This window comes from Pseudorasbora parva, chromosome 8 (genome assembly GCF_024679245.1).
Source record: "Pseudorasbora parva isolate DD20220531a chromosome 8, ASM2467924v1, whole genome shotgun sequence".
Classification (NCBI taxonomy): domain Eukaryota; kingdom Metazoa; phylum Chordata; class Actinopteri; order Cypriniformes; family Gobionidae; genus Pseudorasbora; species Pseudorasbora parva.
The window spans coordinates 5,021,148-5,035,727 of NC_090179.1; the positions used below are offsets into that span (position 1 = coordinate 5,021,148).

Here is a 14,580-nt window from a genome sequence, read left to right on the forward strand (position 1 = left end):
CCGCTAAAAAGAGATCAGATACATGTGCTGTATTTTTATTCAAATTAACTGAATCCATATGTCACATGCCTGTCCTGTCTTGTGTGCACATGTGGGTTTTGTCTGTATGGCCTTTGTGCTTCTGTCATTGTCTGATCCCTCCCCCCTTGTTATCTAATTAGTGTTTGATTTATCCCACCTGTGTTTCCTCGGTCCCTGCCTCATTTGTTCCCTGTTATAAGCTCCTGGTGTTTGTCAGTCTTGGTGGTATCGTTGCAATGTCTGTGTCTCCCGTCCTCCCCATGATTCTGTTCTGGTATGTTTTTGAGTTTATGTATATGTCTCGTCATCGTCTCCCGGTTCCCTGTGTGGTATGTCTTCAGTTCATGGTTTTTGATTATGTATTTTGCCCCCTCATGGGTTTTGTTTTCTGTTTATGTTTATTTTTGTAAATAAATTATCACTTCTTCCTGCACTTGAGTCCTCGCACCTTTTCCTTTGTGTGTGACGTGACACCATAGGCAAAGCAGGACCTATAAGTTCAAACCCAATAGCCTACAATAAACAGACTTCCTCAACTAAAAGTTAGGCTATATTCGCCAGCACGCTACGGTATTGCTGTTCGTTACCACGGCAGCCTTTTGTGTGTCAGGGTTTGAAAGTACGTCTCATGTATGAAAAGTGTCTGTACACATGACAGGCGGTAAAAATATTGCAAGAAAAGCCTGACCTGTACTGACAGCGGCATTATTTAACCATATTTTCTTCATTAGTATGTTGATAGCAAGTGTCATGTAAGTATCATTCATAAGGTTTCTACTTCATGTAACATGAGCATTCAAGCCGTTGAATGTGATCAATGCGGGGAAAACATTTCTTAGGGTGTGGTGAGCTCATGCCAGGGGTGTGGATGGTGAGCCGTTGGAAGAACCAACATACGTCATGATGACTTACAGCATCCAATAGGAAAATTCAACTGCAGTAGCCGCTGTTCAACCTTAAGAGTTTTTCTCTTCATTTTTACACCATATATTGTGGGATTAAAACACTTTATACCCAAATGTCAAAACATGTACTCAAATAAATTGACTGCACTAATAAAGCCATAGTCTTGCAGATCATTAAGTAAAAAAAGTTGTTTTAGGATTTTATTACCCTTTAAGCAACATCACACGACTAAGAGTCTGAAAATGTGACTCGTATGACAGCTCAGTTAATATTAGGTCACTCATATTTTAGACACAATATTGACCAATAGCCCACTCTTAAAAACCTGCCTCATTCACCCTCGCCGCCACCTACTGGTGGTTAAATTTCAAGTTGAATACTATCACCCATTGACTACCCTACCTTTAATGCAAAATATAATTTAATTTAGTATTTTTTCAGATTGTGTGGTGAAATATTAACACACACACACACACACACCTTATTGACTTAATTGCATTCACCCTAGTAGAGTTGCAAAGGTATTGGAATTACTGTTACTTTACATTGCTGCAAACAGCACTTGCACTTGCGCACACAAATACACACAGAGAGAGAGAGAGAAGAGAGAGAGAGAGAGAGAGAGAGAGAGAGAGAGAGAGAGAGAGAGAGAGAGAGAGAGAGAGAGAGAGAGAGAGAGAGAGAGAGAAACACGCACTCACATGCACTGCAAATGCATGATCAGCGGCTGATCTGCTCTCTGTATGCAGGTGTGGGGTCTTTAGGGATCGCTGCTGCACAGGCCAAAGCTGCTAAATATGGTAACAATCATTTATAAATTATTCTATTCACAGAACAAAGATATTAATATTTGCGTCAGATTTTTGTGCATATTTGTATTATATGAATGTAATATGAAAAGTTCACTTTTGGCAAATTTCTTAAGGTGCTGGAGCTGGTTTAGGTGGAGCTGGTTTAGGTGGGGCTGGTGGACTTTACCCTGGAGCAGGAGGTGAAGATGAATTTTACTTTGTAATCCCCCAAAATTCAATCAACATTTTCATATTAGAGGAATGGGCTGGTTAGGAATGGAAGCCATTTACTCAAGCAGCTACTTCAGTGTTTACATATTTCCTCAGGTATTGGAGCTGGTTTAGGTGGGGTTGGAGCTTTGCCAGGTGGTGCTGGTGGACTTTCCCCAGGGGCAGGAGGTGAGAAATCATTTTTCTACAAAGTGATTTAAAAGCTACAATAAGCCATTGTCATTTTAAAGAAATAGTACACCCCACAATGGAAATAATTTACCCACTCTGATGTCATTTCTAAAGTTGTGAAACAGAAAAAAAAACCAGCTTGTTGTTGAGCTTGAAAAAGGACAGACCAAAATGTACGTTGTTTATTTTAAGTCCTATCTGAAGTAGTTTCAAATTATAAATCCCAGTTTAATATGTTTACGTGTATTCATTTGTGCAGAGTGGACACTTTTATAAGAATAAACAGTTTTTTGAGTCCATTTAAGGCTGACTATAAGAAACTTTGCAACTACATGTCGACTAACTGCCATTAGAGCATTGGTAGGCTGTTAGTTTAGGGTTAGTAGAATAAGTTGACATGTAGTTGCAAAGTTACTTATAGTCAGTTTAATGTCTTTTAGGGAGCATCAAAATAAAGTGTTAGCATATCTTAAGCAGACAGTCTACTGACACTGTAATGAGAGGTAGTTTACATGTTGTTGCAGTTACTTAAAAAGTGGACCATCAAAATTAAGTCTTACCAAATAAATGGTTCCCTCTGAGCAGGTGCAGGTGTGCTTACACCAGCTCAAGCTAAAGCAGCTAAATATGGTGAGTGCACTGATTATTTATCCTGCCATATTATGTGACACCTAAATGTTTTTTTTTTTTGGCAAGTCAGGCTTCCAAACCACATTATCAACCGATAATCTCAGGGAAAACACATCTGATGGCACATGGTTTTTGACTTGTAGATGTGTTTTTGTGGTTTGACTAGGTGCTGGTCCTGGTGTTACTGGTGTTGGTGGTGTACCAGGCACAGGTAGATTCTTGCCTGGGGTAGGAGGTGAGATACAAATGTGTGCCGTAGCATTAAACGATAGTCGGTTTAGTAGAATGATACTTAACAACAGTCTGTGTAGTAGAATGATACAATATGAATAAATGTTTTTTTTTTTTTCATGTGTCAAGGTACTGGTGCACTCTCCCCTGCTCAGGCAAAAGCTGCTAAATATGGTAAGCATCCTTGTTATTCAGATATACCCAAGTTCTTCAATTCCAGCCCAAATACAGAACTAAAAGAACCTAAAAACAAGACAATCAATGGCATCAGGGTTACTAAGAAAGTACAAGCAAAAGTTCAGAGTTAGAACTAAACTCTGCAGGACAGTGGTCCTCCAAGAGCAGGATTTATATATAGCATTGGGAATGTCAAACAGAGTGATCATGGTCCTGAATTGCTCCAGGTGCAGGAGCAGTTCCTGGTGGTGCTGGGATTGTGCCAGGAGCCGGAGGGGTCTACCCTGCCACAGGAGGTACACATCTGTCTGTACAAAACATCCAGAATATTATAAAGAAAGTGAAGTTCTGGGCCTTGTTCTGAGTGTTGTTGTCGTCAGTAACAGCCCTGTCCCAAATGAAAATCCCTAACAACACCATTAACTGCTTGATAGAAATGTTGTACCAGAAACAAGGATGTCCTACTTGGCCAAATAATGTTCTCCTTTCAGTAAAATAATGCCACTTTGACTGTTGGGTAGTAGTGCGGTGTAATGTGCGGTGTGAAAACTGCTGAGCATATTTTTGAATGACAAGATGACAAATGGGAAACTCTACTGACTACACAAGTCCATTTCATTTAGGACATGGCTATGATGTCTGTATCTATAACATTTTTGATCATAGATACATTTATTTCTGATTCCTTTCCAAGGTCTGACACCAGCTCAAGCCAAAGCAGCTAAATATGGTAACATACAGATATTTAAATGGTTCAGTCTTAGACCAAGTATCCAAAGTGTCTTATAATGTGTTCTTCTCCCATCTCCTAGGTTTGGGTGGGGCAGGTGGAGCTGGTGCTGGGCCTGGTTATGGAGGACTGTACCCTGGAGCAGGAGGTGAGTGGGAATGAACAATCAAAACTAACTAGCTTTTGAGGCAAGTAAACTAAATCTCCATGAGTACTGTATATGTTTTGTCGTTTTACTGTATGTTTGCTTTGTTGTCAAATATCACACTGTAAAAATGCCAGAAATTTACATAATTAAAAAGTATTATTTTACAAAAAATTAAGTCCAAAATTTACAGTGAAATTAACGTATGCTGGTTTCAGTTTTTTACAAAATACTGTTAATCAACAGCAGAATGATGCTGACACCGCAGTAATTTTCTGCTCTTGTTTTACTGTGAATTCACAGGATAAAGTCTTTAATCATGCCACTGTAAGAAATTATATTGTTTAGTGCTGTAACTGTACTGTAAATGTTTAGTAATGTGACTTTGTTTTAAAGTCACCATGATGGTGATCAGTGTTTGCTTGGAATCTTGGACCTTGTATATTCATTAGGGGTGTCCCCAACTAAGGATTTAGACATTCGAATCAGAATTATGTTCGAACTATAGTCAAATCATCTATGTGTGTGTGTGAATGGGTTGGGAGAGGCACTACACTTGTCAGCAGAAGGGTAAAACTATTTTTATTTTCCTCTACACACTGCACACAGCAACAACTTTAAATAAAGCGACCAAAACTGCCTGCCAACTGACAGATGAACTAACATTTTTTTATTTACGTTTAAATAAAAGGTAATGTGGTGGATAAACATTCATAAACTGTTTTCTCATGCCATGTCATAACATGTTCATAAACAAGTTAAAGCCACGATCTAAATGCAGAACATCACACAAATATATAAAAGAACATTTTGATAAATAAACCTAAAAAAATACCTGCCTAGAGAGGAAAAGAACACTTTGTCTACATGCACGTTCTTAAGCCGATTGTTCCTAATGAGGTCAAGGACCCGAAGGACACCGGATGCGAAGCTCAGGGCCACGCCTTAGGTATTTCACACCGCCACCATACTCGCACATTTTGCGCAAGCTTAATTTTGAATTGACTGAGAGAAGAGTACATTGACGATTTGAGGGAAATTGTGAAGATTTGTGAAGATTTGACTGTGAGATTGGTGGTCGAATCAGGCTCCGAATATCGATGCATCAATCTTCGACTATTCCGGGTCACCCCTAATATTCATATACAAATTTCTGATCTGGCCAAGTCAGAAGTGTGACAAATGAAAATGTTTATTAAAACAATGACAAGTTAGAATGTAAGCTAATTGGCTGATTATAAGTAAGACAAACTATACTATTATTAGTGTTATTTCAGCAAAAAAGTTGTAACAATATCTTGTTTCAAATTCAAATTTCAAGTTTTTATTTTTTTGTCACCTAATGAAGCACAGACATCAAACTCGACATACAAAAAACACAACACTGTCAATGTGGGTAGATCAGTAATTAAGTTGATATAGTTCATTTAGTTTAGTAATTACATTTATTTGGATATTTAGTTTAAATTTTAGTGTCCCCAACCGAGCAAGCCAAACCAAATGTAACAGTGGCAAGGAACCAAAACTCCATCAGGCCCAGAATGGAGAAAGAAACCTTGGGAGAAACCAGGCTCAGTCGGGTGCCAGTTCTCCTCAACTTAATCGATTGTGTTGATCAAACAATTATTATCAGATAAAACCAACAAGCATCAAGAAACTCCACAGCATAATCTATTCATGGCGCACTGCATGCTGGGTATCTTCATAGTACACATGCACTGTAGAAATACAGTCTGATATTCCAGTGCAGTCAGACACAAGAGAAGTCCTACTGAGGAATTACTGTGAAAGTCATGCAGATATTAACCTGGACTATACTGTCATTTCACACTAAAACATTGCGGATATTTCTGATTTCATGTTCATGTCCGTAAGCATCACATCAAATAAAAAAGCAAACTGTGGTTGATTTACAGTTTGATCACACAATCTCTTTCTGTATAAGATGGCGGTTAGTGGCTCCAAAATTAGCTGCAAAGTTTTTCTCCTTTCACCAGATCCTTTCATATTTGTAACAAAGTGAGTCTGGCCACTATCTTGGATTTTGATCAAATAAAATAAATAAAATAAAATAGACTATAAGCCACTCAAAAGTTACTGAATGGATGTTAGGGTCTCATGGGGCATTTTCAAAGTGGTAGAGAAAAGTTGGTTCCCTGCTTATTTATTAAAATATTTTACAAATATTAAGACATTTAAAAAAAATTTTTTTATAAAACATTATATGAACTACTTAAACTAACTTAAACTACCACTTAAACTACTTGTTTCTTTTGTCGTAGGTGCAGGTGGTGCACCACTTGGTGGAGTAGCGGGGGGAGCTGGAATAGCACCAGGGGCTGGAGGTGAGTTTAACATCATGCTAATATTGTATCTGATGAAACCTAAAATTCATGTTGTGAGGTCAAAATGTTTTGCTAATAATGTGTTAATCTAAAAAAAAATTAAGGTAATCACAAGTTAAATAGAAATAAATATTTAGTTGATTTCATCTAATGGCCATTTCACACTTTAACAAGAACTGGAGTATATCAGAAGTATTAATAGAAAATGTACAGATTTAAACTTGTTTTTAATTATTTAGTCTGTGTATAATGTATTAGAAAAGCCAGAAAATATGTTATATAAACTTTCTTTTATAATACAAAGTCAGGAAGCAAAGGCTCTATCACTACCCTTTTTTGTCGATTGTTGTTTATTGTTTACCATTTACATGAGAACATTGTAGCCTACCTCCCCATGTTAACAAACTTTAAGACTATCAAGTTTATAAATGACCAAATTATAAAAACAAATATAGGTTAGTTGTCTTTATAATGAAATACTTACTTATATGATATAAGTGAGCATTATGTGTAGCAATGGAGTCGCTGTTGTGATGCTGTAAAAAATGCTTCCAGTGTGAATATTCTCTCGCAGCTGCAGTGGCGGTGTAGTTACGCTGACGTGAATCTCACATACTGCTCATATTTGCAGTGTGAACTGGCCATAAGTCTGTGGCTAAAGTCAGTTGTCACTGTTGTTGTGTCTCTTTTCTTCAGTGATTATGCTTGTTAAGAGCAGGTGTTCATCATTAATGCACAATCATCACTCAGTTAATCTCTTAATTACCTAATTAACTTCAACCCTGATTCGGTGTTACTTATAAATTTCTGAATGTGGATTATATAAATACTGAGCAGTGTTAATTTAACACTGAGAAGTTTGCAGACCTTAAAATAACCAAAATGGAACATCCCCTAAAATCATATCAGGAACACTGAACTGCAACACTTTCATAACTAAAAGAGGACATTTTAAGAACATCCCAAATGTTCTATAAAGGTTCAGAATTTTCATCCCCTTTAGAGCAACTTTAGAAAACATTGCACAAGATAGTGATAATGTCCCCTCCTATGTGGGCCTACATAAGCACATGTTGTTTGTAGAGTTTAGATTCTCTGCCCGAGCCTGAACCTGACCCGAACCGACCCACGGGCCGGGTCGGGCTGAGATTTCCCTGCACTATCCTCAGGTCAGCCCGTGATCATGTGTTTGTTTTTTTAATCATTAGCCTACTTTACTAGTCTAATTGGGTGGGCAGAAAGCTATGCTATAATCAGAAATTATATATATATTTAGCAAAGTAAGAACTAATACAACAACTAAGAAACAAATGTGTAGGCTACAAAGTTGCACAAGCCAGGATTAGTGTAAAAATGTGTGTTAAACTCACAGCTCGAGCAGTGATGGAGCGCTGCGTCTGAACAGAAACGCTCTGTGTCAAGAGCTGCTCGTGTGAACACTGCACTTTGCTTAATTAAATATCTTCGAATCGGTTTGTTTAAAAGTGGTAATTTCAAGCTTTCTATACGCATATTTCTCATGTCTGTGAGGCGAGTAGCTGCTGAGTTTCGGTTTATTTATGAGACGCGCGTTCCAGTTCATGAGCAATGAAAGCGATCACTCCCACGACTTCACCTCGCGATTGTCTGCTATTTGCTTTTTATTTATTAAATCCAGGCAACTGGCCTAAGAAACCTTTTTTAAAATTAAGATACAATTTAAACAAAATGAAATAAATGCTTTCTACAAAACAAAACAATATTAAACTAAATATAACCACCAAAATCATTTCTGACCCACTCGCATCTTTTCACTTATCATAATCAGATGAAATGTAAAAATAATATTATAATATTTAAACATAAATATGAAGGAAAAAAACACATTGTTTAATGGCAACAACAAAGTAAGCTACAGATAAATGTCTGAGCTGGATCTGAGCAAACATCAGTTTACCGGTGAGCGGATCATGAGCGCGCGCTGCGGATTATTGAGCGGAGTCAAGTCAGCTTTATTTATAGCCTATAGCGCTTTTACAATGATGATTGTTTCAAAGCAGCTTCAAAGTGTTAAACATGAAAATATTGCAACACAATTTTATTCGGCTGTACAGTCGCTGTGGAGAAAACAGCGATGTTATCAGCTCATTTAAGTTTATCAATGTAGTTTTATCATGAGCCTCACCAGTCCGCTTCGCTGCGCTTTGCTCATTACAGGCTCGTTCTCGTCAAAACGCCCACGTATTGAACAATGGTCGGGTTTAAATCGGGCTCGGGCTCATAATTAAAGTTAATGTGTCGGGCCGGGCCGGGCCGGGCTCGGACACAACGTGCAAGGGTCGGGCTTGATTTTTTGAGCCCGATCTAACCTTTAGTTGTTTGTGATGGTTTCAAGAAAACCTTGCAGTAAAATATTTCCACTTAGACTGTTAGGTAGTAGTGCACTGTAAAGTGCAGTGTGGGTTCAGCTAAAAAGTGCAAGGCAGGAAACTGCTGAGCACCCTTTTGAATTAAAAAAAAGACAAATGTGTCACTACACATGTCCATGATGTCAGTATCTACTTATAACATTTTCACATGATCATAGATACATTTATTTCTGATTTCTTTCCAAGGTCTGACACCAGCTCAAGCCAAAGCAGCTAAATACGGTAACATACAGATATTTAAATGGTTCAGTCTTAAACCAAGTATCCAAGGCGTCTTATAATGTGTTCTTCTCCCATCTTCTAGGTTTGGGTGGGGCAGGTGGAGCTGGTGCTGGGCCTGGTTATGGAGGACTGTACCCTGGAGCAGGAGGTGAGTGGGAATGAACAATCAAAACTAACTAGCTTTGAGGCAAGTAAACTAAATCTACATGAGTACTGTATATTCTGCTGTGTCATCAAATCTCAGATATTTCTGATTTTACATGTACATGTCCATTAACATCACATTAAAATAGCAATCTGTGGTCAATTTGTAGTTTGATCATGCAATCTCTTTCTGTATAAGATGGCGGTTATTGGCTCCAAAATTAGCTACACCTTTTTTCTGCTTTTACCAGTTCATACTTTTTATTTTATATATTATCTAATATATAAAAATATAAAAAAATAAAAAGATTATCTAAATTACTTAATCTTTAACTAACTTAAACTACTGATTAAACTGCTTGTTTCTTTTGTGGTAGGTGCAGGTGGCGCACCACTTGGTGGGGTAGCGGGAGGAGCTGGAATAGCACCAGGGTCTGGAGGTGAGTTTTACATCATGCTCATTTGCAAGGTCAAAATGTTGCTAATAATAAAGTTGCTAAATAATAATGTTGCTAAAAATAACAAAATGTCTTTGAAATACAGTTGGGTTCAGAATTATTGGCAACACTGGTAACAATGATCAATGATGGCTGTAAAAAATAAATCTCCATCCTTTTGATTTTTCATTCAGAAAATAATGCACAAATCTAAACTTTCATTGAAGTAAAAGAAAAATAAATAAATTATGAATCAATAATATTTTGAATATTATGAAATTAATGTTTTTCTCCAAAACTTGTTGACCACAATTATTTGCACGCTTTTTATGAGTAAAATATCTCTGAAGTATATTATCATTAACAGTTACGGTAACACTTTACAATAAAGTTTCATTAGTTAACATTAGTTAATGTATTAACTAACATGAACTCACCATGAGCAGTTCATTTGTTACTTTATTTGTTCATCTTTGTTAACATTGTTAACAAAATTACAGCTGTTAATGTATAATGTATTAGTACATTTTGAAATTAAAGTTAAATGAAAGTTTTATACATGAAGTTCATTATTAGTTAATGTTAACTAATGTTAACTAATGAAACCTTATTGTAAAGTGTTACCATATTTACATTTTCTAGCACACCAGGCTGACTTGTAACATGAAATTGTCCAGGTATAAATATGAGGAAACACAATGCCAAATGTCCTTAATCATTCACAATGAGTAAAACCAAAGAAGATAGTTTTGATGTTTAGCAAAAGATTGATTGAGCTTCACAAAATAGAAAGTGGCTGTAAGAAAACAGCTAACGCATTGAAAATCCCCATTTCCACCATCAGGGCTATAATTAAGAAGTTCCCGTCAACTAAAGCTGTTACAAAAAACCTGGAAGAGTTTAAGTGGACAAAGACTCAAACTCACACCCTCATTTGCAAATCAGCCCAGTACATTGATTAACACAAACACGTTCTTAAAGCGAGTTGTGTTCAATCAACTCTCTATGTTTCTTGAACGGGACAACCTCCTAGACAACAACCAATCCGGCTTCAAAAGCGGCCATTCGACTGAGACTGCCTTGCTCTCGGTAACTGAGGCACTGAGACTGGCAAAAGCAGCTTCCAAATCCTCAGTGCTCATTCTGCTGGATCTGTCTGCTGCTTTTGACACAGTTAACCACCAGATCCTCCTGTCAACACTTAAAAGGACGGGGATCTCAGGATCTGCTCTCCAGTGGTTCAGGTCTTACCTCTCTGGTAGGTCCTACAGGGTGTCATGGAGAGGTGAAGTGTCTAAGTCTCATAATCTAGCTACTGGGGTTCCACAGGGCTCAGTGCTTGGACCACTTCTCTTCTCCATCTACATGTCATCATTAGGCTCTGTCATTCAGAAACACGGCTTCTCCTATCACTGCTATGCGGATGACACTCAACTCTACTTCTCATTTCAACCAGATGATCCTACAGTCAGTGTTCGTATCGCTGCCTGTCTGACAGACATTTCTGACTGGATGAAAGAGCATCATCTTAAACTCAATCTTGCAAAGACAGAATTACTTGTTTTCTCAACCAACCCAGCACTTCATCAAAATTTCTCCATTCAGCTTGGTTCATCGACCATAACTCCATCAAGGACAGCAAGAAACCTTGGAGTTGTGATTGATGACCAGTTAAACTTCACTGACCACATTACTGCAACAGCCCGGTCCTGCAGATTTGCTTTATACAACATTAGAAAGATTAGACCCTTCCTATCAGAACAGGCTGCACAACTCCTGGTTCAAGCTCTTGTTCTCTCCAGACTGGATTATTGTAATGCTCTTCTGGCTGGGCTTCCAGCATGCACTATCAAACCCTTGCAGCTGATCCAGAATGCAGCGGCGAGAGTGGTCTTTAATGAGCCGAAGAGAGCGCATGTTACGCCTCTCTTCATCAAACTGCACTGGTTGCCAATGGCTGCTCGCATCAAATTCAAGGCACTAGTTATCGCCTACAAAACAACCTCTGGCTCTGCACCAATATACCTAAATTCACTTGCTCAGACTTACACACCCTCCAGAAGCTTGCGTTCTGCGAGCGAGCGGCGCCTCGTGGTTCCATCCCAAAGAGGCATGAAATCGCTCTCACGGACATTTTCCTGGACCGTTCCCACCTGGTGGAATGACCTGCCGATCTCAATTCGTGCTGCCGAGTCTGTAGCCATTCTTAAAAAACATCTTAAGACACATCTTTTCCATTTGCACTTGACCAATACAGAATAGCAGTAACTGATCACCACAGCAACGACCAAAAGCGCACACTCCTGGATCATATCTACGTCTCTCATCCGGATTTGTGCCTTCAGGCGGGTATGTTACATAGTTATCATAACTATCAGAATCCAGTGTTCTGTATATTGCGTACGTGAGTTTTTGTTGTAGTTGGCTATTGCTGCGCGTTTAGCTAGAATACAAAACCAACCCATTGGGCCACTGAATCTGCATTAACGACAACAGCTGGGGCAACAGCCTTAGTCCTAATGGGTTGTAGCTATCTTAGCTATCAAAATCCAGTGTTCGGCACTTTGCGGACGTGAGTTTTTGTTGTAGATGTCTGTCTTTAAAAAAAAAAAAAAAAAAAAAAAAAATTGTTGTGTATTGTGCTAATTAATTGAGATTTCTTACAGCTCTTACAGGTTTTTGGCCTTGTCTGTTCCGTTGCTTCTATTACTCTCCCCTTTTTTGTAAGTCGCTTTGGATAAAAGCGTCTGCTAAATGATTAAATGTAAATGTAAATGTAAAACATTCAGTAAATGTGATGGAAGGACCTAAATAGGACAACAACAACAACAACAAAAACATTCTGGGTTGGTCCCCTAAAGGTCCTGCAAAAGTTGGGAATGTAGTGTAAACACCACTTAATTGAACATGTAATCCCTAATATCAAGATGTTACGAGTAAAAATTCTAAACCCAATATCAAGAATGCACATTGTAAATAGTGAACATTTAATTATTGATATTAAAAATGCACAAACTGTGAATGAATAAAAGCTAATATGGCTTGCCATAGCATGCTACTGTGTTCCCTTTCGGGGAACTCGAGCTGCGTCGAAACGCTGTGAGAACGCCTCTGCGTTAATGCGTCGTGAAGCGCCTGTAGAACCATTCCATCGGAAAAAAGATCGATCGTCGGCGTGATGACGTCATCGACCGGAAGCTATAAAACGTCCGTGAAAACAAACAGGAACTAGCTTCTGAGCCTTCAGCAAGCGATCTGTGTGAACCTGTCTGTCTATTTGGTGTTTTTGTCTGTCTATTGCAAGAGTTTTTCCACCTTTTTGTTAAATATTCCACATATTTACAAAAGAAGAGAAAATAAATAGATAGATTATGGCGAGTGAAAGCAGTAACTTTAAGAGGTGTGTTCATCCCTGCCCACGCTACATCACGAGCGGGGATACACACTCTCTTTGTGTAGCCTGCTTGGGAGCGCAGCATGCCCAGGCAGCCCTCGAGGGGGCTGCTTGCGAGCACTGTGAGCGATTGCCATTGAGAACGCTGCGCTCCCGCCGGGCACTCTTCGAGGAGGGTGCCTCGGCTCGTGTTCCCCGCGGCTCTGGTCCCGCTTCCGCCGAGGCGGAGCGAAGGCTGCAGTCGTGGGGTTCACAATTGGATGTTGCAGAGGGGTTAGAGACAGGCGCTGCCTTATCTCTGCCCTCACCTGCTCCATCCAGCGGCTCTTCTCGGGGCATGGAAGCACGCATGGCGGTTTCTTCCCCCCCGAGAGAGTCGCCGGTACTTCTTCTGTCCAGCTCTGAGGAGGTGGACGTTGAAAGAATCGATACTGAAGACTCGCCACTTCAGTCCCCTGCTAGTGAGGAGCTAGTTGAGGTTTTGACGCGAGCAGTGGCCAGATTAAACATCGACTGGCCCACTGAAAGATCTGAGGCAGGGAGAAAACGTCATAGCAAGCTAGACGAACGCTTCCTGCCATCTCGCGCTTCAGAACCTCAGCGGCGGGGCCTGCCGTTCTTCCACGACTTGCACACCGAGGTGGCAAGATCGTGGAAGAGACCGGCATCATATCGTGTCTTCAGCCCGCAGACTTCGGTCTACAGCAACATCAGCGGGCTGAGACAGTATGGTTATGGGGCGATGCCAAAGGTCGAAGAGACGCTCGCGAGCCATCTCTCACCTTCTTCGGCATCGTCCCTTAAGGCCCCGACTTTACCCACCAGACCATTAAAAACAACGTCGGCGTTGGTGGGTAAAGCGTACTCGGCAGCGGGTCAAGCGGCTGCATGCCTGCACACGATGGCTATCGTGCAGGCATACCAGGCTGACCTGCTGAGGGATCTGGACAGTAGTGATGCTGTGGGGGGAGATATTGTCGCTGAATTAAGATCATCAGCTGATTTAGCTCTCCGGGCCACCAAGGAGACGGCCAGATGTGTTGGCCGCTCCATGGCAGCATTGGTGGCTACGGAGAGGCATCTATGGTTGAACCCCACAGACATCAAGGAGAGGGAGAAAGCCTTTCTGCTTGATGCACCGCTTTCTCCTGGAGGCCTCTTCGGTGACGCAGTCCACACTGTCACCGAGAGGTTCCAGGAGTCGAAAAAGCAAGCTGCGGCGCTCAAGCAGTTCCTCCCTCTCCGGGTCCAGGTCCCTGGGGCTGCTGCTGATACCACCAAGCAGCCCAGACCGAGTACGAGCTCCTCACACAGGGCTCAACAAAAGCAGAGCGTCGCTCCCCGAGCTCCCCCTCAGCGTGGGGACGAGGGGCGGCGCTCTCAGACGAGGCCTTCGAGGGGCAGGGCTGATCTGCGGACAGTCCTGATCGCCAAGAAGGCCTCGTCGAAGCGTTCCTGACGCCAGAAGCGTCAGGACGCTGAGGGTGGTTCCCCCCGTAGGGAAACGGTGTTTACCCCTGCTAACGGTACCCGTTTCCCTACGGCACCCTCGGGGGGCCGCGCTGCCAACCCCGCCGCAATGCCGGGGCGCAGTCGG

The 14,580-nt window shown here is 40.6% G+C and overlaps 1 protein-coding gene across 15 annotated transcripts in view; it reads left to right on the plus strand.

Annotated features, from left to right (window-relative positions):
* The window catches only part of elna (elastin a), a 129,720-nt gene that overhangs the window by 59,603 nt on the left and 55,537 nt on the right, over positions 1 to 14,580 (plus strand). For 9 of the 15 annotated variants that reach the window (XM_067449957.1, XM_067449956.1, XM_067449959.1 and 6 more), the window contains exons 16-28: positions 1,677 to 1,727; positions 1,853 to 1,918; positions 2,046 to 2,117; positions 2,706 to 2,750; positions 2,917 to 2,985; positions 3,111 to 3,155; positions 3,386 to 3,454; positions 3,853 to 3,888; positions 3,971 to 4,036; positions 6,316 to 6,378; positions 8,973 to 9,008; positions 9,091 to 9,156; positions 9,530 to 9,592. In XM_067449957.1, the coding sequence (XP_067306058.1) occupies positions 1,677 to 1,727; positions 1,853 to 1,918; positions 2,046 to 2,117; positions 2,706 to 2,750; positions 2,917 to 2,985; positions 3,111 to 3,155; positions 3,386 to 3,454; positions 3,853 to 3,888; positions 3,971 to 4,036; positions 6,316 to 6,378; positions 8,973 to 9,008; positions 9,091 to 9,156; positions 9,530 to 9,592 (747 nt within the window). The remainder of the gene's footprint in view (positions 1 to 1,676; positions 1,728 to 1,852; positions 1,919 to 2,045; positions 2,118 to 2,705; positions 2,751 to 2,916; positions 2,986 to 3,110; positions 3,156 to 3,385; positions 3,455 to 3,852; positions 3,889 to 3,970; positions 4,037 to 6,315; positions 6,379 to 8,972; positions 9,009 to 9,090; positions 9,157 to 9,529; positions 9,593 to 14,580) is intronic. The other 6 variants (XM_067449965.1, XM_067449969.1, XM_067449964.1 and 3 more) reach the window with 5 other exon arrangements.